The sequence below is a fragment of the Lampris incognitus genome, chromosome 6 (assembly GCF_029633865.1).
Source record: "Lampris incognitus isolate fLamInc1 chromosome 6, fLamInc1.hap2, whole genome shotgun sequence".
In the NCBI taxonomy this organism is placed as follows: Eukaryota; Metazoa; Chordata; class Actinopteri; order Lampriformes; family Lampridae; genus Lampris; species Lampris incognitus.
The window spans coordinates 14861713-14886221 of record NC_079216.1 but is presented as its reverse complement, the minus strand read 5'-3'; the positions used below and the strand labels follow the sequence as shown (position 1 = coordinate 14886221).

The 24509-nt window shown below is 46.2% G+C and overlaps 1 protein-coding gene across 1 annotated transcript in view; it reads right to left on the bottom strand.

The window, feature by feature from the left end:
• Positions 1-301: 301 nt before the first annotated feature.
• cd82b (CD82 molecule b) overlaps positions 302-24509 on the bottom strand; it is a 35329-nt gene continuing 11121 nt past the window's right edge. The window contains exons 2-9 of the mRNA XM_056281598.1: positions 20826-20898; positions 18918-18990; positions 9901-10025; positions 8584-8658; positions 5917-6015; positions 4193-4366; positions 2381-2464; positions 302-2014 (exon numbers count right to left, since the gene is read on the bottom strand). Of these exons, the coding sequence (XP_056137573.1) occupies positions 1937-2014; positions 2381-2464; positions 4193-4366; positions 5917-6015; positions 8584-8658; positions 9901-10025; positions 18918-18990; positions 20826-20888 (771 nt within the window). The 5' untranslated portion in view covers positions 20889-20898 and the 3' untranslated portion in view covers positions 302-1936. The remainder of the gene's footprint in view (positions 2015-2380; positions 2465-4192; positions 4367-5916; positions 6016-8583; positions 8659-9900; positions 10026-18917; positions 18991-20825; positions 20899-24509) is intronic.

The following is a 24509-nucleotide window of genomic DNA, read 5'->3' as shown; positions in this document are numbered from 1 at the left end:
AGCGTTGCTGTTATAAAAGGTGAACTGAGACACATGCATAAGTGGATTCTCGGGTGGGTTCGGTTTATTAACAATTCTTGATGCCAAAAATGAAATGAACAATATATAATTTCTTTCTTAAACATGGCTTCTACGTCCAGGAACGTTCTTCTACACAACAAAATACATAACACAATTTTTTTTCCTCTAAGTGTAAAAACATTTTAAACACAAAATAAAGCCTTCATCGATGTTTAACTTAAATTAATGTCTCAATTTGTAAGATTAATAGGTACAAGCTGAATGTCATTTTTTATTTAAAAAAAAAAAAGGGCCAGTTTTCTCTCTCCAGCATGTTTAACTGCAGCATAAGGAAACACAATGTGAAATGACTCTTGATATAACAAATGTGAGATGTGTGGTAAACATACACACATTAAACAGCAATTGCTGTTGGATGAGCCAGACATGTCACCCGCACTAGTGATGCTGAAATGGAAGGAACTAGGTGGAGGATATAACGTAACTTAAAGCCGTGTTTCTACTTTTTCTTTTAGCAAAACATTCAAATAAAATGAATGAACGAACAGTCTCTGGCAGCAGTTGTTTCACAGTCACCATCGAATTCGCTCACGTTTCTCCGATCCCTTCGAGGAGCATGAAGTGAACGGAGGGTAAGGGGCACCAGCGCAGCTCCGCGGCCGACGTCAACCCGATGAAAAGAAACGTGGCCGTGACTGAACTGCGGATACCGGGGCAGAGAGCTGTCCCCCGACACAGTAACACAGGCATGCCTTCTAGACAACACTCTGTGTTTCACTGGACTGGAATATCTTTTTCACCGCAAACCTGTTCGAGAGATTTAAAGTTGGGCTCCCCGAAACGGGCCGGCGTGCAGCCAGACTCTGTACATCACAAACAAAAGGGTGGAAACAAAGAACAATGGGACTTTCAAAACAAAAGCGTGCGGGTGACCGCTTTCCCATATAAAATGCTGACCGAGCACAGAAGTGCAGTAATCCCTTACCAAAGTCATATATACAGCTTAAAAAAACAAAAAAGGATGACAACATTGATATATAAATCATAAAAAAACAAAGGGTAATAAAATACACACTCGACACATCGTACAGACTCATTTTCTTCATGCAGAATTAGCTACTGGTTACCAGTTCAGTACACCCGTGAGAGAAGGAGCGGGAGGGAGGGAGGGGTGACGGATGGGAAGGGCGGTGATGGAGCCGGGTGGTGGTGAAGGAAGGTTATTATTAGGACCCATGACCAAAAGCCAAAGCCTACACACCGAGGCGACCCTGCCCCAGCTCACAGCAGGGCTTCCCCTCCACCCTTTGCAACAAATGTACCCGCTGCGTTATTACAGAGGGGGCAAATCTGTGATCCTCCTCCGAGTACCCACCCACAACCTCCCTGACTCGAGCTGGAGGGTGCTCGAACTGTCAGACCGCCAAATGTTGCAAGAGACACTCTCCCAGAAAAGACGAGGCAGACTGTCGGCACGGCAAGCGCTTTACAGGACAGCAACAGTAGACATTATAACACAAAGGGTTTGTCACATGTAAAAAGGAAAATTAAAATCATTCTACTACAACTTATTCTCTGGCTAGGCTACCCCCGTAATGCACTACCGATGGTTGCCTTAAAATATACTAGTTTCATTCAGAATGAGATACTGTACACGTGCGTGTGGCCCTTGGTAACGTGTGAACACACGTCTTAAAAAGCCACTGGTCCAACAAGCGACTGAGAGATCTGTATGTGAGACTTTCTATGGGCTGAGAGATTGGCACAGCTGTCCAGGGCTGAGAAGGGTCAAAGGGCAGAAACAGCTGCCACATGTCCTGTATACATGTGTGTGTGAAAGACAGAATGTGAGAGATAAAAGAGAAACAGATAGACCGTCCATGCATGTGGTGTGGCGCTGACTCAGACTTCACGGTCAGTACTTTGGTACTTTAGTGTAGTCTTCCTGGACGACGCTCTTACACAGACACATGGACAGAATCATCCCCAAGAGCTGCAGAGACAAAGACAGAGGTAGCAGCTCAGTTATCACAGCCGCCGGCCTGTGCACAGGTTCTCTAGTGAGGAGCAACACAGTCAAAAGTGACAAACATCAAACACATCCTTAATCGCTTACTCACTCACTCACAAACACACACACACACCTATTCAAATAACAGCCAATACTGGGAAAACACACACACGCACACACACACACACACACACACACACACACACACACACACACACACACACACACACACACACAAGCCAGGCTTCCTATTGACTGAGTCAAGAGTGTGTTGGGTAGTGTGCACAGTTAACACATTCATTCTCCACATTTTAGGGGCTCCTGTGGACAGAGGGGAAAGAGACATACCTCCACGACCGCTACTCCGACACAGATTCCAAGAATAACTCCGGAGTTCTCCAACAACCAACCCTCCACATTGCTTATACAGCCCTGGAAAGGAGAGAGAGAGACAACATGAGAGCGAGGCTGGCAGAGAGACAAGAGGGGGAAGGTCGCAGACACTACAGAGAGAGAGAGAGAGAGAGAGGGAGAGAGAGAGAGAGAGAGAGAGAGATACATGGCTGCATGATCCTGGCTGGACATGAACAGAGCCCTCTCCAAACACATGTTGTCTTTGGGAGCAGGGCACCGAGAGGAAGAATAACAGGCCTTGACTGAGATGAACCAAGGAGAATGACCAAAAGAGAGAGAGAGCGAATGCAACAAGTGTGACAGGGTGATAAAGACAAAGAAAAAGAGAGAGAGGAAGCATGATAGGATGATAGGAAGCATTATAGAGTGAGAGACAAGCAAAACAGGGTGAGTGAGAGAGAGAGAGCAGAAGAGAGGAAGGAAGGTAGAGAATTCAACAGATAGCGCAATAATGAGATCAACAGGCTGATAAGGAAGGGATAGGAAACAGACAGCTTGAGGGAGAGAGAGAGGGAAAGACAGACAGACAGAGAGAAAGACAGACAGACAGAGATAGACAGAGAGACAGACAGAGAGAGAGATGGAGAGACAGACAAAGAGTGCGAGAGACAGACAGAGAGAGAGAGACGGACACAGAGACAGACAGAGAGAGAGAGAGACAGACAGATAGACAGACAGACACGACCACAGGAAGGGTTTCCTGGTGTTTGAAGAAATCACTCGACTCAGACACGCACACTCTGAGGTGGCAGCAGAAATTACACAATACACGATTGATGTAATGTCACATTACATAACACGTGAAGGTGTAACAAAGTCCTCACAGCACAATGCACTGGATGGCAAACAGCCTCACAGAAGTTGAGGACAAAGAGTCCTGTACTTCGTCCTGCTAGAGAAATTCAGAAATGCTGGCACGCCGCAGACCAGCATGCAGGGTGGACGATGCATGCCACACATGACACTACCAATCTCACCAGTCACTCCCACTGACGTTTTGAGATTGGGTCAGGACGACGTCTTGGTGAGAGAAACGTCAAATAGGTTGGTGTTAACCAAAAAAAAAGAAAAAGAAAAAAAGATCAGTCCTATCACAGTTATGAAGACTGACCCAAGAGCACCATGAGGTAGACAGGCAGCAGAATCATAAAAACCACAGCAGCTGAAGCGGCAACAGGTTGAGTCCGTTTTGTCGTGGACGCCATAATCACAGAACAAGTCTCATATTGCACAGGGCACGAGGTGCACAAGTGTCGTCTGTTGTTACTGAATTCGGCGTGCATTGTGTTTTATCTCTGTCACCATCATTATTACTCAATTATATAACTCTGCTACGTTTCCACTAAACAGCATCTTTGGCACAGCCTCAGAAGATGTGATTGGACGTCCACTTCTTTGGCTGGTCCCATCTGTTTGAAATCTTTTTCAAACAGAAGGAAGCCAAATCATATCTTCTGTGAAAGGTCAACGCATTAGACTCAAGAGATTTGTCTGGCCATTTAGACGAGTGCCACAGAAGTTGTCAACCACTGAACGTTGTGTCAAACCACAATACTCTTACACTTAAATAGAAAGATTAGGAAAAACTTAACAATTATCCTACTCAAAAATGCGAAAACTTTTTCACTAATACTACAAAAAATATCACAGCCCAATTTAGAAATGTAATTAGAAGTTGAATAATCGTGATACTCTGTTGACCCTGGTGGAAGAACAGCGGCAGGAAACTGAGGTGTGTCTTTGTACCGTTTCATAGACGGGCAGGTCTGCGGACGGATGCTCACACAGACCCGTCTCCCTGACGTCTGTGCCGGACAGGGATTCATTACGACAGGAGCACGAGTAGAGGATCTGTGAACTGTTCTTAATCCAGATGTTCTCCGTCCAGTTACTCGGACTGGTCCACCCACAGCACTTCATCTGGACGGGGGGGAGAGCAAGCGAGAGAGAGAGAGAGAGAGAGAGAGACAGACAGACAGACAAAGACAGAGAGAGGGAGAGAGGAGAGAGAGAGACAGACAGACAGACAGACAGACAGACAGACAGACAGACAGACAGACAGACAGACAGACAGACAGAGAGAGACAGAGAGCGATTATTTCTTTATTTTTTGTCAACATGGCAGGATGTTGGGCAGAGGGCAACTGAGGCCAAAAAGAGGAGTGAAATTGAAAGACAGATTAATGACAAGTCACACAAGTTTGATTCTAAACAGTCAAATCCATTCTGACAGTGAAGGCGTGTGTGGAACCAACCCTTCTTGGCTGCTGTTCCCAGCGAAAACACAAGGACGGGGGGGTTGGCAGGAAGTAGTGAAAAGCAAAATGGTGAAGGAAACAGCAAAGAAGGGAGTGAAAAGTCTCCCAGAGCGAGAGCGAGGCACTCCCACCCACAACTTGGTACAGACTATTGTTTTGCGTCTCGATGGTTTGTTTGTGGAGATCAGTTTTAATCAGTGGAGCACAATAGCAACACTGCCAGAGGTTGGACTCCTACTGGGGACCTCCAAACTAAAATCACTGTAGTCCAACAAAAGGCAAGAGTTATGATAATTTTACTTGTAACAGTGTTATCGTTTTAAACAGTCTGTGTGTATTATTAAGAAAACATCTTATTTCTGATCTGCTCAGGACAGTAATGGAATCAACAATGCAATTATTCCCTTTATTGTTCCTGGTTGTTAACATTCTTTCTTTCTTTTTTTTAATTTCCCCCTTTTTCTCCCCAATTGTATCCGGCCAATTACCCCACTCTTCCAGGCCGCCCCGGTCACTGCTCCACCCCCTCTGCAGATCCGGGGAGGGCTGCAGACTACCTACCACATGCCTCCTCCAATACATGTGGAGTCGCCAGCTCCTTCTTTTCACCTGACAGCGAGGAGTTTCACCAGGGGGACGTAGCATGTGGGAGGATCACTACCCCCCCCCCCCAGTTTCCCCTCCACCCCCCGAACAGGCACCCTGACCAACCAGAGGAGGCGCTAATGCATCAACCAGGACACACACCCACATCCGGCTTCCCACCCACAGACACAGCTAATTGTGTCTTTAGGGATGCTTGACCAAGCTGTAGGTAACATGGGGACTCAAACCGGCGACATCCGTGTTGGTAGGCAACAGAAAAGACCACCACGCCACCCGGTTGTTAACATTCCTGATCTAACCCTCCTATATTCCAGCACCATCTCAATACAGCAGTTGAGGGGCATTGTGGTGGTTAGGTCATACCGTGTGGGCTCAGGCCTGCTCACAACTTCCCGTGTTTGAAACCAGCAATAGGACCTTAGTCTGAACCTTCACGCTTAACCTAGTCTATTTCTACCACTTTGTTTAATAACAGACTAAAATCCCATAAATAATCTCTACATAAAGAGATGTCCATGTAAAGAAAGATTAGTGCTGTAGTTGAGCCACATTGTGCTACAAGGTGCAAATTACCCAGCGGCCATCCTCATTCGGTTGTTAACTCACCGTCCTCTGGATGTAGTCCCACGTGTGCTCTGTGGTTCTGTTCTGGCCCGTGTAGTTGACCAGCATGTTCTTTATAATGTTGGACATCTCGTGTTTTAGCTGTGGAGAGCCGGGAAAAGCATGTTTCAACATGCACAACAATAATCAGTAAAATACACAACAGCAATCTCTGATGGACAGTTTCACACAAACCATATAATATGCCTTGTACCGATCCTTAGGTCAGTACAAGCATATGAGCATGTTTTTAACCAGATGGGTTTAAAATGGATGCTTGCCTTTGTAAATATGTGTTGAGGTATGCAAGAGTCAGAAAATAGTGAGTTCGCATCCCAAATAGGTACAAATGCTGGTTGTTGGGGGGCCAAGCTCTAAGAGACAGAAGCTGGGGAAAGGAAAACGGATAACCAAACACACTCAGTCCTGTGACACTGGGATGGAGATGTGCAAAATTTTAATGGCAATTTTCCCCCCAGATCATACCTGAGCTGGCATTGCTAAGAAAAGACGTTGCCTTGGGTTAGAGCCCTTTAAAAGTAAAGCTTAGCAGGAGCGAGAGCGCTCGTCGTGCAGGGAGAGACTATCTCCAGAGCCTCGCCCTTTTCTGGGACCGGGCACCACCCTGCCCTGTGGTTAACCTTAAACACAGGGAACATGGCTGGGCCAGGGACGGAAACGTGCTCCCTCGCTAACATGTGTGCACGTATGCGCACACACTCATGTTTATATATATAGTTAATAAACACGTGCATGCAGCTGAAATCCAAACAGTTGAAAAGTCAAGGGCAGCATCCATGTCTCTTTATCCAGGGCTGTGTGTGTGTGTGTGGGGGGGGGGACTGATCATGGGAGCGGCATTACATGTTCACACACACATCACATGGAAACACCCAGAGGGATGATGTGATCAAACAACATGCCCTTAATATAAAGTGACTGAACACTTTTTTTTACTTTTCTTTAAAATAACCTCCACACAGAGCAGAACACAGCCCCATATGTTCTCATGCAACACGGACTCAAGAATACGTATCCGTTTGAGGCGGACGCTCTCCTCCAGAATGACTTGACAACGACGGAGCAGGTTAGAATTTGGTACTACACGTACAAGGGTCACATGGCTCTTAAGGTGTCAAACTTAATGGGGTTCTAGTTGAGGGACATCTGTTCTCACAGCCAGGACCCCCCTGCCATCCAAAGCTGTCCATGCTGAGGTAGTGACTGGGCTCTGCCTCCTGCCGGAGCCATTTTGTCACCAAGAGACACTAGAACAGCCAAGGCGGTCATTTTGATGGTTTGGATTTTCAAAGTTTAATAACTTTGTGAAAGAAAAAAAAGATAGAGACCTGCTGCTCCCTGAAAGCTCCTAAAATTGCGTATATTTGCATTGAAATGCGTTTTAGATCAATTGCACAAAAAAAAGATTTGATAAGATCTACCTAAAACGACCAAGAGTAGTCAAAATGACCGCTCGTAATTTGCGTGTCATGTCACTATTTATGACATGTGTTGGTCGCATCATTTCCTTCACAGAGTTCATCGCTCTGTCCTAGAAACACACTAGAGTTCTCCAGTGCAGAGTAATGGTCTACACTTGATTTTAGATTATTTCCAACATGTCTGGTTACAGACGCCGTTACAGACGCACCATGACTACCACCGAGGTGTTGCAGTATTTACAGGCGTTGGACAGTGGCCATTTTAAATTGTTTAAAAATACTATTATAGTTGTCAAAATGTTAATTTTGGTGCGAATACCCCTTGGTCCCAGCCATGTCGAGAGGGGAAGAGAGACAGAGAGCGAGAGAGAAAGAGAGTGAGCCAGAGAGAGAGAGAAAGAGAGAGCAAGAGAGGGAGAGCAAGCGAGAGAGAGCAAGAGAGAGAGGAAGAGAGGGAGAGTGAGAGCAAGACAGAGCAAGAGAAGAACGACAGGAAGAGAGAGGGCGAGAGCGCGAAAGAGACAGAGAGCAAGAGAGAGAGCGAGTGGAAGAGAGCGCAAGAGAGCGAGAGGAAGAGAGAGAGAGCAAGGGAGAGAGAAAGAGAGTGAGACAGAGAGAGCGCACGAGAGGAAGAGAGAGACAGGAAAAGAAAGAGTGCGAGAGAGAGGGAGAGAACAAGAGAGGGAGAACGAGAGGAAGAGAGAGAGAGGGCAAGAGAGAGGAAGAGAACGCAAGAGAGAGTGAGAGAGAGGATGAGAGAGGAAGTGAGAGCGAGAGAGAAAGAGAAGGAGTTGGTGTTAAATTAAAACAAAGTTAATATGGAGGGATCAGGAATAGAAAATTTAAAAATGGGAAGGGAAATTAAAGATAAGGAAGCTAAGTAAAGAAATGACTATAACAAGTTCGGCAGCTGTTGCACAACAGAAAATGAAAAACGCAAAACACAAAAAGGTCGCACTGCATTCAGTCACACAATATCCTGAATTTTGTTGTGACCCGGACACCATTACAGAGTATTGCACAGTATGACTGGACTTTAAAAACGTTACAGCTCTTGTTACATTTGATAGTGTCTTCTATATGGTGTGTGACAGTGAATGCTGAATGTCACTCAACACCAACACCCGCCAACTGTGACTGATGACCAAGCACTCGTAAGCTTTAGGGAGAGTAAGGGGGAGAAGCAAATAGGGGTAGATGATACTGGGCACAGGTAAAAGTAACTCACCCGGTCCCTTTGGAAATAAATGAGCACTCCAGCAGTCACCTGGGCGATGAGGATGAGGAGGAGGCAGGTGAAGTACTGCAGTGAGAAAACAGTGTCAGTATAACACGACAGTCACTATAAAATTCCTGCATCAGTCTGTCTGGTTGCAGAGAGGATTCAATTATTACTCAAACACACACAAACACACACACACACACATCTACCCTCTTTCACATGCACATACGACCCCCCCCCAAAAAAAACAGAAACAAGACAAATTAGCTTCCAACTCCCATTTTTTGCAAACAAATGTTCAAAAATGATGTATAATTCTTGACAACCCCATAATCAAAGTGGCAGTTATAACTTTCAATTTTGCCTAACATTAATCTTGATTCAAGATCATCTCCAATGTCTTGACAGAAGAAATGCGTAAACTACTGAACATCCTCCCACAGTACTGTTGAGATGTTCTCTGTAAGCTTACAGCATTTCATGTTGATTCACAGAGGTGTGTGTTTGTGTGTGTGTGTGTGTGTGAAGAGAGAGAGACAGAGACAGAGTGTTAGATTGTGTGTTAGATTCAGGGGCAAATGGGGCGGGGGGTACCCCAACTGGATGAGTGGAGGAACCGCCAGCTGGTCATTGTCACTGAGAGAAGTAGGTCACTACACTTACTCTATTAACCCTTAGCAGGTTTAAACTACTAAGAGTCCCCCCCCCCCATAACCTACCATACCCCCATGTGGTCCCTAAATCTCACAAGCTTTATCCCTATAAACCCCCTCACCCACCCTTCTTTCAGAAATCCACACAAGCTGCAAAACCCCCAAGACACATGAGTAGAAATGAGGAAGCTCTTTGCTGCCACTGGGAAGCCACCCTGTGCTCTCACTTGTGCCGGACAATGAGATCACAAGCAGGTGTTTTTACATACTGGCTACATCTCACAGCTCCGTCTTCTTTGTATTTGCATGGGTGCATAAAAATCACAGTAATTAGACTTCATTATACATGACTGCACTGCGGCTGTCACGCAACCATAGTGCAGTCATGTATTATGAGTGTGTCTTAAGTGAGTCACATGGTTTTGAGTTGGGTATTGCCATTAGTAACCATGAATTGTCATGTTTGACAAGTTGCTGAGGTGAAGGTGACACTTTACTTTGATTTGTATCATCTCTTTACATTGAGTAGGCTATACCATCGAGACAAATTCCTTGTCCGCGCAAATCTATTTTGCTATTTGTTAGATGTCAATGTAACGTCTCTGTTAGCACGAGGCCTGTTAGCTATAGCACGCTAGCATGTATGCTCCGAGGGACAGCACAGCCTTACCAGGCCCAGCAGACAGCGGATTTCATAAATGGCGCCGATGCATCCAAAGAAGCCCATAGCCATAGACAGGGAGCCCACTCCAATCAGGATGTAGGAAGCAACTTTCAATGTGTTCGATGACTCCTCTGCAGAGAAAAAAATGTGCACAAGACAAACAGGGAGTGGTCAACCACAGGGCCAACCATAAAACCACATATACACTGGGTGAGGCGCACAATTCTTCTTAAGTATGTATTGGGTTAATGCTTAGTGCAGTTCACAGAATCCACATCTTACACAAAATAAAAGACCAGCTCCCTGAACAAAACCACTGCACTGCCATATGAAGTTGTTCAGCAAAGCATACCGATACCCTTTTTACACCAAGGACCCATGTTCAACTCACATTTCCCAACACAGGTCTGACCCGTGTGGGACGCTCTTACAACAAACCTGATGACTCACAGTATCCCCGTGTCAAGCCGTTTGTACAAGATGCGGGAATGGGACGCTGGTCAGGCATTGTGTCATGTTGCTGTCTACTCTGTGATCTATGTAATTAACAGACGACGCAAACTTTTTTTTTTACAGCCAGCTCACCATGCAGCTGACCGCAGTGGACAATTTCTCTGGCATGACTGCATTGTAAACCTTACCCTATCTCAAATGCTACAATTTCACCAACTCCAAGCAGTCATTAGGCAGAGGAGAGTACAAGAGATGACGTAAAAGGCAAAGAAAGGGCATAGTGTAAATAGGATACAAGGGCCAGATCTATGCCATGTTTTTCTTCTTTCATAATCACACTATGCATTTGCAAACAAATCCTGTACTCGGAGGTATGGCTAGTGTCCGAGCTGTCATAAATACAAGACTATGTTGGTACAGGCTCCTACTGCAAATACGATGAAATATTGTTTGCCACAGAGCAAAGCTTCCACATTGAATTGGGAACAACCTAACACTTCTCTCTGCCCCAGCAGATGACTAATATTCCACTGTGGAGAGTTGGACCGACGCAAGAGGGATGTGGGGAATGACAGACCGATTTCTCTGTTTGGCATTTAGAACAGGGAAAGATCCAGGGGAAGAGAAGTGCAGGCTGGAATATAAGACTGAAAGGCTCGGAAGGAGATAAAGTGGAGCCATTATGCGGCGGTGTGTTATCTTGGGTGGGAGCGGTTCCTGACAGCTCTGGCTTGGTCTGAGATGAACCCTGGATCTGAGCCCTGTGATGCAGTGCCTGCTCCCAGAGATATCTGGTCAGGCAGTGCTGGTTCATAACTCATCACAATGACCAGAGTATGGTGCCAATCTAGTGACAAAATATTTGTACATGTGGCTGCATTTCATAAACCTGCAGCTTTGCTTTGTAATTAAATGTTTATGTTCCACAGATGCAAATTTCAAAGTGGGAAGATGGCGGCGCAAATTCACATTTGCAGTGGCCTCACCCAGTACCGATGTGGGAAGATGGTGGCGCGAACTTACGTTTGCGGCAGCTTCACCCAGTACCGTCCATGCAGTGTCTTTGTCCATGTCTGCGTCCAAGTTTGTGTCTTCGTTTGATGGCTGGGAGAGCTGGCGCTGGATCAGCTGGGATAGCTTGGTCTGCTGCATCCTGTGGGCCCAGGGACCACGGACCACGGCCCTGCCCGGAGCTGCATCCGAAGAGGAGACACCGAGGGCGGTCTGAAAGGATGCGGAAGCGGGGCAGGCTAAGCTAACTGCTAGCCCAAGCAGATCGGCAGTTCCGATAACACCGAGGGCAGTCTGGCGGCGGCCTCACCTAGCGTTGACTGTTTTTTGGGTGTCGTCGTGTGGAGTGCGTAGGGTTGGGTATCGAAAACAGTGCTCATATGGCACCGACCGAAATATCTTGGTCCTATCGAGTATCAAACTCTTTGGAAAAAAACGGTGCCAAATTTCGATACTTTACGGTAGACGACGTGAACGCTATCGCAGCCAACCAATCACTGCCGGCGTTGTTGTACGCAGACTGACAAATCAGCATGAAGCTATTTGGTATGCGTGTGCGTCTCGTGAGTGACTGGTTGGAGCTGAAAACTCATGGGCAAGTTGCGTTCCAAAGCGTGGCTAAACTTTGTAAAAATAAACAGCAAACCTGACACAGTAAAATGCAACCACTGAAAAGCAATCATCAAATGTCATCAAATGCAAGTCAGGGAATACATCAAATATGATGAAACATCTGATCACGCATGGGATAAATTTACGAGTGGACAACTGCTCTGTGTTTGATAACGTTAATGTCCGTGCTGCTGCCAACGGTAACGTTAGCTCTGGGACGTCTGCCGCTGGGTCTTCTGGTGCCACTGCTAGCAATGATGAAACAGGTAAGGGCGGTTCCGCCAAGTGTTTCTGGTTCTAACGTTAGCAGTATGTCTGAGGTAAAAAAGAAATGAAGCTAGTCTAACATGATATGGAACGTTAGCTACGCTAGGTTATAAAAATGAAGCTAATGTAGCTAGCGCTAGCTAACTTTAGTTAACAGTTAGCAGTCTGAGGTTCAAAAAAAAGAAAAGATAACGTTAGCTCTGCAGTTCCCTGACTTTATCTCCTATTTCATTCGTCCCTACTCCAAGCCTGCAGTAGTGTAGATCGCCAAGTCAAGCCAAGTCAAGTCTCCGTGACTCCATTCTCTTTGGCTAGTACCAATGCTAAGATGAGGAAAGAAAAGAGAGAGGAATGTCACCGGGCTGTAACCCGCTTCATAGTTAAGGGGTTGCAGCCCTTCAATACAGTTGAATCTCCATCTTTTAGGTAAATTACGTTTGCAAAGATCTACTAGGAAAAGTAACAGTAAATACATGAACTCTGAGGACGAAGACAGGGCCCTAACCATCAGCAGAAATGTGGAGGGTGTCAGCACAAACGCGCAGACTGAAGCAGAGAGGGCAAGAAAGGAGTTAGAGCTGTATAGAAGCCTAACTAATGTGTTGACCTCAACAAATTCAGTAATCTGGTGGTTTGAGGGAAAGGAGACTTTACCAGTCTTGTTTGGTCTAAGTGCTAGGTACTTGTGTCCCCAATCATCCTCCAATCCGACTGAGCAAACATTCTCAACAGCTGGGGACACAATTAGTGTAGAGAGGGCCCGTCTCCTGCCAGAAAGGGCAGATATGCTTATCTTCCTGCATAAGAATGCTAAATGAGAATGAGCAAACATACATTCAAGATGTCAGTCTGCATGTTGACCTCAGTGTCATTGTATCCTTTCAATCTCGAAGTGCTAGAGTACAGAACCAAAATAACACAATGTGTCAATGAATTATGGTGCTCGCTGTATAGAAAAGTAGTATGCTGATAATCCTATAAGGTTTTCATAATATATAGTATCGAAAAAAGCATCATTTAGGTATCATATCGAATTGGAGGTATTGGTTTTGGTATCGAAAATTGTCAAACGATACCCAACCCTAGGAGTGCGGGGAGGAATGTTGAAGGTGTCTGGCCGGGAGAGCTGGTGTTGGATTGGCTGGGGGAGCTTGGTCTACTGTGTCCGGTGGGCCCAAGGACCACGGCCCTGGCTGGAGCTGCGCCCGAGCAGGAAACACAGAGGGCGGTCTGACAGGACGCGGAAGCGGGGCAGGCTAAGCTAACTGCTAGCCCATGCAGATCGGCAGTTCTGACAGTCATCCTGGCGTTCGCTCTCTTGGACAATGATATTGTATTTGGATATGTTGGATATATGTGTTTTTGTAGTTTTTTTGTAGTTTGGATATATGTGTTCTTGTAGTTTGGATATTTTTTTTGTCTTTGTGTTGCACTGCTGTGGGATGGGGGAAACGATATTTCTTTTCATTTCATGTGCGCAGGTGCATGGAATGAAATGACGAATGTTCCTGATTCCTGAAATTTACTGCTAATTTAACATACTTGCAAAGGAATGTTTTGTAGCTATAACTGCAAACTTACAAAACATGATATGTGCCAAAATCTTTTTAATTGGAGAGGAATGTCTACAAGTAGCTTATTATAGATGTAGACCTTGGCTACTCTCATTTTATTCAAACATGTTATTTAGGAGGGATCATATTTTACAAAATTATTTTCTCGTTGCACTCTAGTTTTGCAAACTTGACATGAAAGGTTCTGTATCTGTAACTTTAAAGGTAAGGATACTAGTAGAGCTTTTTCCATATACCCAAGCATATTTTCCTGAACAGTGAGTACCTAGAAAAGCGGTGCTTCCTCCAAGGCTGCAAAGCGACACTTAGCCCTTCCTGTACAGATATCATGTGGTAATCATATGTGGGAACAACTATAAAGATTTCACCCCCCCCCAATCAATCTCAGAGAGGCTGTCAGTCAAAGCAACCCATCCACCACTGCTTTATTGATGAAAGGCAGCATCGCCTCAAAGTGCTGGCTTGCTCACAACAATGCTAAATACATGTAGTTATTCCAATTCCCTGTGTCGTATTATCTGTTGATTTGCTGATGCAGCAGTGAAGAGATGAACCCTTGGCAGATAAACAATGTCAGCAAATACAACCACATGAGCTCTTGTAGCCTTTCAAAGCAGAACTAGACTACATAGGATTGTATGCACAATTTTCTCTGTGCATACACACATATACACACATAAAAACACATACATACACGCGAGTCATGAAAACACATGTGCCCACCCTTGGCCCTATATAGGTTGCACTATGGTGGTTTGTGTGTAATTGAAAGCTAAACATGTCTCTTTGGCCCTCCACCTTTTTTAAGTAGAGAGCAGGCCCCGTATAGAGCATGTGTATGTGGCTGTAAGGGTAGCATTTATAGGGGCGACAGATAAAACATGTGACCTATAACCAGCGCTCTATTGGAGGGTTAGGCACCACTTCAATCTGCCTGTCTCCCTGTCCTCCTCTCTCTGCATCACATTATGAACACACACACACACACACACACACATCCATACAGAAACAAACAGCCAGCTTGCATCAGCAGAAGTGACCACACAGAGGATCAGAGCCTGAAGTGGATGGAAATATCATGCAACAGATATCCCACACTCTCGAAACTGTGCTGCACTTGGTCAGCAGCAATGGTCAGCAGGTACAGTTTTGTACAACTCCTGTTTGATTAGACAAGTCACAGCAATGTATGGCATCCTTTTTTTCCAGTCACATGACCATTTTCTCTGTCATACTGAACCAGTGTTGTTTAGGATCCGTATCCTACAGTAAAACACCTTGTAGGCTATGTTTGTGGGTTTTTTGCTTTTCAGTTGTATATTTAAATCCCATATTACTAAAAACCACACCATTTTCAAAGCTTGAACATGTATCAGGTATGTCGGGGCTGTAGAGGAACAGCCACTCTGCAAGCCTCTTCTACAGAACGCAAGACATAGCTTTTTAATGGAATCAGCATGTGTTGGCCTGGTTATGGTGCTGCTCTGCCTTGTACTGTGGCAGGTTTCCATCAAAATCTCTGCTGGCTATTCCAAAATAGTTCCTTGGGTGGTTTCCACGGAAATTTCCATTTAAAGACTCAAGAAAGATGGTGCCCTTTTAAAAGTTGCTAAGGGCAGGAGGTTTGGGGGGAGGCGGATTTGGTGGGCTGTTTGGTATTGCGGAACCTTCTGTAAACACAAGCAGCGCCAGGCATTCACAGTCTGTGTACACTGGGAGAACATTAATGGCCGATATTATATACAGATTTCAGCTGGAAGCACAACTATATCCACCAGCGGAATTTCAGAGTTTTAAGGATCCACTGAAGTTCAGTGTTCCAACCAAAGTACTGCCCGGAATAGTTGTATGCAGTGTCCACACTGTACTCTAGTACACTACTGCACCCCCCCCTCCCACACACACACACACACCTCCCTCTCCAAGGCCTTTTTTTGTTTAAATGGGAAGCCGGCTGTGTTTTGGCAAACGCTAACATGATAAACGTGAAGGTGTCACGTCGCTGTGGTCAACATTAAACAGCCCAGCGCTGAAGGACAGCACACTGAGAGGGAAGCTGACCTTCTAACCAGGGGGAAAGGTACCAAAACACAGGTTAACCCATCCTAGCTGTGTAGCTAGGAGCAGTGGGCAGCCACCGTGCAGCACCTGGGGACCAACTCCAATTCCCCTTTCTATGTCTTGGTCAGGGGCACAGACAGGAGTATTAACCCTAACATGCATGTCTTTTTGATGGTGGGAGGAAACTGGAGCACCCTGAGGAAAACCACGCAGACACGGGGAGAACATGCAAACTCCACACAGAGGATGACCTGGAATGACCCCCAAGGTTGGACAACCTTGGGTTCGAAACCAGGACCTTCTTGCTGTGAGGCGACAGCGCTAACAACTGGGCCACCGTGCCGCCCAGTAAGGAGTTTCGCCAGGGGGACGTAGCACGTGGGAGGATCACACTATTCCCGACTGACCAGAGGAGATGCTAGTGCAGCGACCAGGACACACACCCACATCCGCCTTCCCACCCGCAGACACAGCCAATTGTGTCTGTAGGGACGCCTGACCAAGCCGGAGGTAACATGGGGATTCGAACCGGGGATCCCCATGTTGGTAGGCAACGGAATAAACTGCTACGCTACCCCGACGCCCCTGTAATGTAAGTTCTAAAGAACAACAAGTGAAAACAAGCAGAAGCAGAGAGCCCATTTTCAGTCAGGCAGCTGCTTCATTGGAAAACAACGTGCTGGAGTGTTGCCTGCTGTTTTGCTCTGTGCGTTTGCTCTTTGGAGGCCTGGTAAAGAGTTTCCTACGTAGTTGGGATGCCAAGGAACCATGGAAGACCAAGGCAGGAACTACCCCAGGTACAGCGAGAAGGAGGAGGAAGAGTGAAGGTCACACAATGCCTCATATGTTGGGAAGGGATATCCTCGGGGTTTACAGTAAAGCTCAATTTTGGCTATCTCTGATGGAGGACCTGAATTGCGACAACAATAGGAGCGGAGCTGGCGGGGACGATGGAGAGATACAGCTGTGCTTTCTGCGCTCCCGACACCCGCACAGCGATAAGCAGGCTTAGCTCAGTGGTGACCTTGGTGGGGTTCAAGAGAGGGCAGCGACCCTTGGGCACTAAAATAGGAACCACAGGAAGATGGGACCCGACTGAATGCTGCAGGAAAACAGTTCTCTCTTTGTCAAAAGCTCCTGTCTATTTCTCAAGTCATTAGTCAAAGCAGCATGAACGTCTAGTCTAAATATAAACTTCTCCAGCTCTGCTCAGCACCAAGAGATAGTCCTCTGTTTTTTTTTATTTCCCCTGTTGACAGATCCACATGGGGGGTGGGGGTGGGGTGAATAATTTCAGTGGGAATAGAATTAAAAACATTGTTTACAGAGCTTCTCTGGGAAAAGTAGGCTGAATCTCAAAGTATTATTTACCCCCCCCCCCAAAAAAAAGCTGACTTAGACTTGCAAAGCCTATAAAGTTGCCGGATAAGAAATTGAAATAATTCTTATTTATGCACTGGCGTTGGGGGAACAGCTCCAGCTCTGCTCTTGGCCAAGCTCCATCTGGGCTGCAACACATTGAAAAAAATCTGTGACAAGATTTATGGTTAAACTTGAGTTTCCATCCCTGGTTCCCTGCTTTCTCTTCAAGCACTGTGGAGAGCTGGGCTTCATTACACTTTCTGTACTCTCTGTGCTCCAGATATCCTTCAACTTCACAAAACGCTCATCAGACACAATGCAACATCCCACGCTAGATTAAAGTTCTACTTTGCTGTTTGACTTCTTGCTGCCTCCCACTCGTTTAGCAGGGAGGGATCTACAAACTGACCCGTGACAACATCTGGGAGGGTGCAAGACGGCACCTCCTCACCCTGGAGAGGTCACAGATTGTGTTACAGACCAAAGCACATTGTAGTAACCCACTGCTGTGAGAAACACAGCTATTTTCTTACACCAGATAAAGCCACCAGATGATAAATGTTTACAGAACACGTCTGTAGTCTTGCCAACCCCCGATCCTGCTTCACTCACTTTGTTTGTGTGTTTTTCTGGGTGTGCGTATTGTTTTGTGTGTGGCTTTTTTCTGTACGAAACATGTGTATGTTTGTGTGTGCGATCTTCTGTGCGTGTGTCTGAACAGAATGCCTTTTTTGCACGACCGAGGAAGTCATTGTCTCTCAGTTGTGGGTCACATTTTTTGGTTTATGGTGAACATCTCCCAGATTTTATGGGCCGCTTCCTCTTGGGTCGGTGGGAGCGAGGCCAGCGGAATGAGATCCACATCAGTTGCACACAGAGCAGGCAGAAGGTTTTAGGATTTGACAAACACACTTGGCAACTGCTGTTTTCACTTCCACTCTACTGGGAGCGTTCATACTGACAGGTCAGGAGTGTTGAATGTTTGTCAGCGTAATGGTGTGAGTGTTGGACATGGGAACAGCATGGTGTGTGTGTGTTTTGTTCTTCCATCTCTGTTAGCACTACTCTTCAAATATCCACAGCCAGTGTTAGAGAGAGAGAGACAGTGAGAGAGACACACACAGAGACAGCAAGACACACACACGCACACACAGAGAGACCAAGAGAGAGAGACACACACAAAGAGAGAGAGAGAGAGAGAGAGAGAGAGAGAGAGAGAGAGAGAGTGAGAGAAACACAGAGACAGACACACACGGACACAAAGAGAGAGAGACAGAGAGAGACACACACACCCATGCAGACAGAGAGAGAGAGAGAGAGAGAGAGAGAGAGAGAGAGAGAGACACACACACACACACACACACACACACACACACACACACAGAGCGAGAGACACACAGAGAGAGAGAGAGAGAGAGACACACACACACACACACACACACACACAGAGCGAGAGACACACAGAGAGAGAGAGAGAGAGACACACACACACACACACACACACACACACACACAGAGCGAGAGACACACAGAGAGAGAGAGAGAGAGAGAGAGAGAGAGAGAGAGCTTCTGCTGTGGGTGTAGATTTCACAATGTACCCAATTGATTGATCTACATATACACACTTCCTTTGCCTCTGTTTTGTGTGTCTGTGTTGGTGTGTTTGTGCATTATATCACTTACGAAGTACGGCAATGAAGCTCTGATTGTCCAGGAGGACCCACAGTCCAAAGCCCATGATCAACGCTCCAAAGATCTGTGGCGGACATGTTAAAATGACACAGGCAACATGTTAGAAGATCTGTGGGGGGGACATGCAGAAGATTAAACACAATGTTGTATTTGTGTGTCAGTAAGCAAACAACAGTGTGCCTGTTTCGTTGGCCTTTCTCAGTCTTCTCACACATCTGGGAGTAATCACCCCCCCCCCCGCTTTTGTATGTCTGCCTGTCTCTCCGTCTTTCCAGCCATCTGTCCAACTCACTCCCTCTCCGTCACAGTGATGAAAGGAAGGAGAGAGGTTGTGGATTGGGTGGTGGAGCGGTGCAGTAACTCGCTATGGGAATTATTGACAATTAACACTTCCCATCAACAGGAACATACACAGCATTAATAAGGGCTCATGCAGCTGTGCTGAGGGCAACAGCAGCAGCCAGCGGAAACTGACCTTGACAGAGAAATCCTCACTTCTGGACCAAAAACCTGGTAACTGTTGCCTGAGGACTGTGGAGGGATCTGAAGTCCCCTAATGACTGGCTAATGAGGTTGTGAAGCACAACGAGTGCTGTGTAAATATGAGGGACAAGGTTCAAGAGATGTGAAGGGGAAGGAGGCAACAGTGAGGGGGCAGGTCTTCTTCATGAGTGGGTTTATTGATTCACCAACCCCGCTCCTTTTGAATAGTCCCCTCACACACACACACACACACACACACACACACACAACGTTGTAATTACAGCCCTGGTTAAGAGCTGTTCATTTGGAGGGACTGTGGAACTCCATCCAGCCATCATTAACCCACCACTTCCCGCACGCTTCCCATTAAGAACCTGGTCGAGGGTTTCACATCAAAAGGTCTGTCGGTTTACAGCTGCAGACCTCCTGCCAAGGTCTGGACATTCTTGGAGCAGAGTTTATGGAGAGGAGCCGTTGAGTAAGTTTCAGGGTAGACTGGACCTTATGTTGTGGCTGTGGTGAGAACGGAGGTTATAACAGAAGCCATGTAGTCTACACCAGTACTGGCCGTACTCTGGTGAACCTCGAAGTCTCTCACTTTGTTTCAGCCACAAGGTGACATCTGTGTACATGTGTGTCATTTGAATATGGTTAGCCTATTCAAATAACAGCCAATACCGGGAAAACACACACACACAGACACACACATCGCTTTGTCTCAGGTAAGCAATGGTGCCAATAAGTAAAAAGTAATATCCTATGATAACATGGGTGTCACAGTGCTCTGTGTGTGTGTGAGACTAATGTCTTTTCTTGTCTCTTCTCCCATGTATGTGAATGGTGTGATGCGAGTCTCCCCTGTGTGCATGTGTAGTCTGTCCCCCTGCCAGGTCTCCATAGTGATGGAGGTCACGTGGCTCAGGTCCTGGGCTGTTCGGGTGGCGTCTGGACACTGCTTGGCATCCTCCTCATCATATTCTTTATATCTCTTATAATTCCATTATAATTCTGTTATCCTCTTTCAATGTTGTATTCTGTAAATTGTGTACACACAACATCCATTGCACATCTGTCCGTCTTGGGAGAGAGATCGCTCCTCTGTTGCTCTCCCTGAGGTTTCTTCCTATTTTTTCTCTCTGTTAAAGGAGTGATGTGAGGATCTAAGGACAGGATGTTGTGTTGCTGTAAAGCCCAATGAGGCTAATTTGTAATTTCTGATATTGGGCTATACAAATAAAACTGACTTGACAACAATGCTGCCACACTGTGCACTGGGATAACAAATGCACAATGTGGATAATTGGGATAATTGTTTGTGTGTGTGTGTGTGTGTGTGTGTGTGTGTGTGTGTGTGTGTGTGTGTGTGTGCGTGCGCAAGAGGGCTGCAGAGTGGAATGAAGCAAGGCAGTCACTCACAAAGAAAAGGAGATTGAACAGGAAGAGGAAGTACTTGGTGGCCATGATGCATCCCTTCCCCATGGTTGGTGCTCTGGAAAAGAGGGACACAGGACTGGTTGGTGAAAAGTAAACAAAAAGTGACGGTATATCACAGTGAAGTCACTGTCAATCTAACATGGAGGGACCCTGTAAAGCTATATAAAACACATTTCCCCCCCAAAGACCGACTCAAAATATGTGTGACACAGATAAATAGAAAGACAGACATATGGATAAACAGACAGCCAGATAGGCAAATAGTTCAATAAGTCAACAGAAAAAGTCAGAAAGGGCATCCGGTTAGCATGGCGGTCTATTCCGTTGCCTTCCAACACAGGGATTGCCGGTCTGAATCCTCGTTTTACCTCCGGCTTGGTCAGGCATCCCTACAGACACAAGTGTCTGCAAGGTTTATTTTTTTATTCTAAATTTATCTCTCGTTTTTCCCCTTATCCCAGCCGACTAACCCAATGGCATATGGCCGGAACTCTTGTCGAATAACTCCCCTGGCTCACGTTTCCACAGGAAGGAGATAGTCGTAACACCAGCTTCCTTCAAACTTGTGTCGGCTGCTCTCGCTATTTTATACGCTGAAGCCTCGCATGGATTGCATTACCTTCAGGCCGCGAAGGAGATGTAGGGAGAATGCTTTCGGTTGCTTGGCTGCAGGTGCCCAGATGGGCCAGAGGGGTCGCTGGAGAACGACGAGTCCCCGAACACTATGCCAATCTACACCCACTATCCCTCGGGTAAGGATGGCCTAATGAATGCCTTACCCCGTGCGTGTCTGCGGGTTTGAAGCCGGATGTGGGTACGTGTCCTGGTTGATGCACTAGCGCTTCCTCTGGTCAGTCGGGGCGCCTGTTTGGGGGGGAGGGGGAACTAAGGGGAATAAATAGCGTGATCCTCCCACGCACTACATCCCCGTGGTGAAACTCCTCACTATCAGGTGAAAAGAAGCAGCTGACAACTCCACATGTATCAGAGGAGACATGTGGTAGTCTGCAGCCCTCCCCAGATCAGCAGGGGGTGGAGCAGCGACCGGGACGGCTCGGGAAGAGTGGGGTAGTTGGCCAAGTACAATTGTGGAGAAAAAGGGGGAATAAAAAAAAAAAGTCAGAGAGGAGGGGCAGGGAGAGAACGAAAAGAGGAGGCACTTCAAAATATCAAAATGACTGTAAAATCCTAATTTAAGCAGTGCTCTGGTCTTCAGCGAAAGAGCAACAACTTCAGCTTACTTTATTATATCTTACTGCCATAACAAACCCTACATTAATGCTCTCTTTTACACAGTAAAACCACCCTGTTCACTTTCTCACACTATAAGCCTACATTGCAACCAGGTGGTGGTATTCCCTGTGCATGACAGATCCAGCTTGGTAGTGAAGCCATGTGGGCCCTGACAAACAAAGGGAACCACCCTGGTCAAACCATCCTGGAAACAGGACCACCTCTGATGGAGCAGACTAAGACTCATGATGACTGTGTGGTCACTATGACAAACCATGCGGCGAAGCATGTTATTGCCATCACAAGGAGAAGGAAATCAGCCCTAAGTGATTAAAACACTACTTGCTGACCCGGGTTATTACAACAAAACAAAAGAATTTAACAGCCAACTTTAGATTCGATGTCCTGTTCCTAGTTTACATACAGGATACAAATGGAAGTACTGAGCCAACATCCCCAGGCTCGGCTGATGTTATATGACCACATTACAAAAACAATGTGATGATTCATACACGGACATGCTGAAAGCAGTAGCCGACAGTTTTTTCCCCACCCCGGGCGTGAAGCAGCTACGTTTCCCAGTCACTGGCAGACGTCTACAGCAGGGCCGCTTCCAGGATTTGAGCACATTCGGGCTTAGCTCGGACTTTTCCTTAGGGGGATCCGTGGGAATCCTCCCCCGGATCTTTTTTTTTTTGGGGGGGGGGGGATAAACAAACTCTATTTTGATGCATTTTATGCACTCTGGCAACCTACTTACATTCAAAGTTTTAGTTCATTTTATGGAAATTTTATTCATTTACGAGAAAATCCCTGCTAACGGATGACAAAAGTATGCTGTGGCCAGTGGTGGATCTAGAGATTTTTTCCTGGGGTGGCAAGACTGTGTCCCAGAGGTGGCAGCTGCCACCCCTTGCCACCCTGTAGATCCGCCCCTGGCTGTGGCTCAGACGAGTATGGCCCCGCTAGCTGAACCGCACCTACAATTACTTCATCGTGATTGTAAGGTGCCGAATCCAATTCATATCATAAATCAAGAGGCAATTTCAACCATTACTGAAGTCACTACATAGGCTAAGTTCTTACCCTTCCGCCTCTTTTGGACAAATCTAAAAAGATTCGGTTGTTTTTGTCTGTTTGTTTTTTTCCCCTGCAGGCTCCGCCATTTCTCCTCTCCTCGTCTCTTCCCGCTTTAACTTGTGTCACGCGACAACGCTGACCCTCAGCCCCGCCCACAAATGCGCGGCTCGCGGAGTTGGTTCGAAGACCTGCATTTTATTTTGACTGGCAGTTGCGTTACGACGACTATCGGACATTCACACAAGGTACGTTTTTTTTGTTTTGTTTTGTCGGGCTTCAGATAGGCTTAAATTTACAATTGTGTAACCGAGCTATTTTCTCGCCCGGCGCGGGATTCGCACGGGTACTGCACCACAAGGCGACATTACTAACCGCTCGATGTTACATTGGTGGCAGCGGTGGGATCCGGAAGCGTGCGGATCCTCAGAAGTCTCTACGGAGCGCGGGAATAACGAAGCACGAGGGTGCACTTCCGGGAGAGGGTGACGACTGTAAACTACTAATAAGACCCACTGGCCGATCGAGTAGAGCAGTGTTTCTCAAACGGGGGTCCGCGGACCCCTAGTGGTCCGTGGTGTAATTGCAAGGGGTCCGTGAAAATAAAATATCTTTAAAAAAAAGATCCTATGACATTTATAGAAATAGGATTATTTTACTCAAATGTGACTGAGATCTTTATCTACCTTAACTATAAAGGGTAACAGGACTTTTTTCTCTAATTACATCTGTTTCACAAGTGTAATTTATTGTATTTTAATAAGAGATCTCGCTCCCGTTTGCATTGTTAAAAGTTACTGCATAAAAATTCTGTTGTTACATATATCTGAAAGTTACTGAATACATATTCTGTTTTGTTACATATATCTAAGTTACAACTGAAAGCTCTTATTTTTGCCCCAAAGAGTGAATAAATGCTATAATGCAATTTAAAATGCAGTTTCTACTGTTTCTACAAATTGCAACCCCCCTCCCCCAAGATCAGGGGGAGGGGTCCTTCGGGTAGATAAAAAATACGCAGGGGGTCCAGGACCCCAAAAACGTTGAGAACCACTGGAGTAGAGGGTCTGACCCTTTAGTCGAGTGGTTAGTGATGTCGCCTTGCGGTGCAGTGCACCCCGTGTCGAATCCCGCACCGGGTGAGAAAATAGCTCGGGTACAATTGTATTCGGGACTACACTCAACACGTTCGGGGCTTAAGTCTCGGCAAAATGAGCGACGCCGATGGTCTACAGTGCTTCCCAGTGTACCTCTTAAACCCTTCTGCTTTTCAGATGCACCGTGTGCGCTAATGACTTAGCGCACACGCAGGCGCACAAATTACAAGCAGAAAAACACACGCACACGCCACACTGT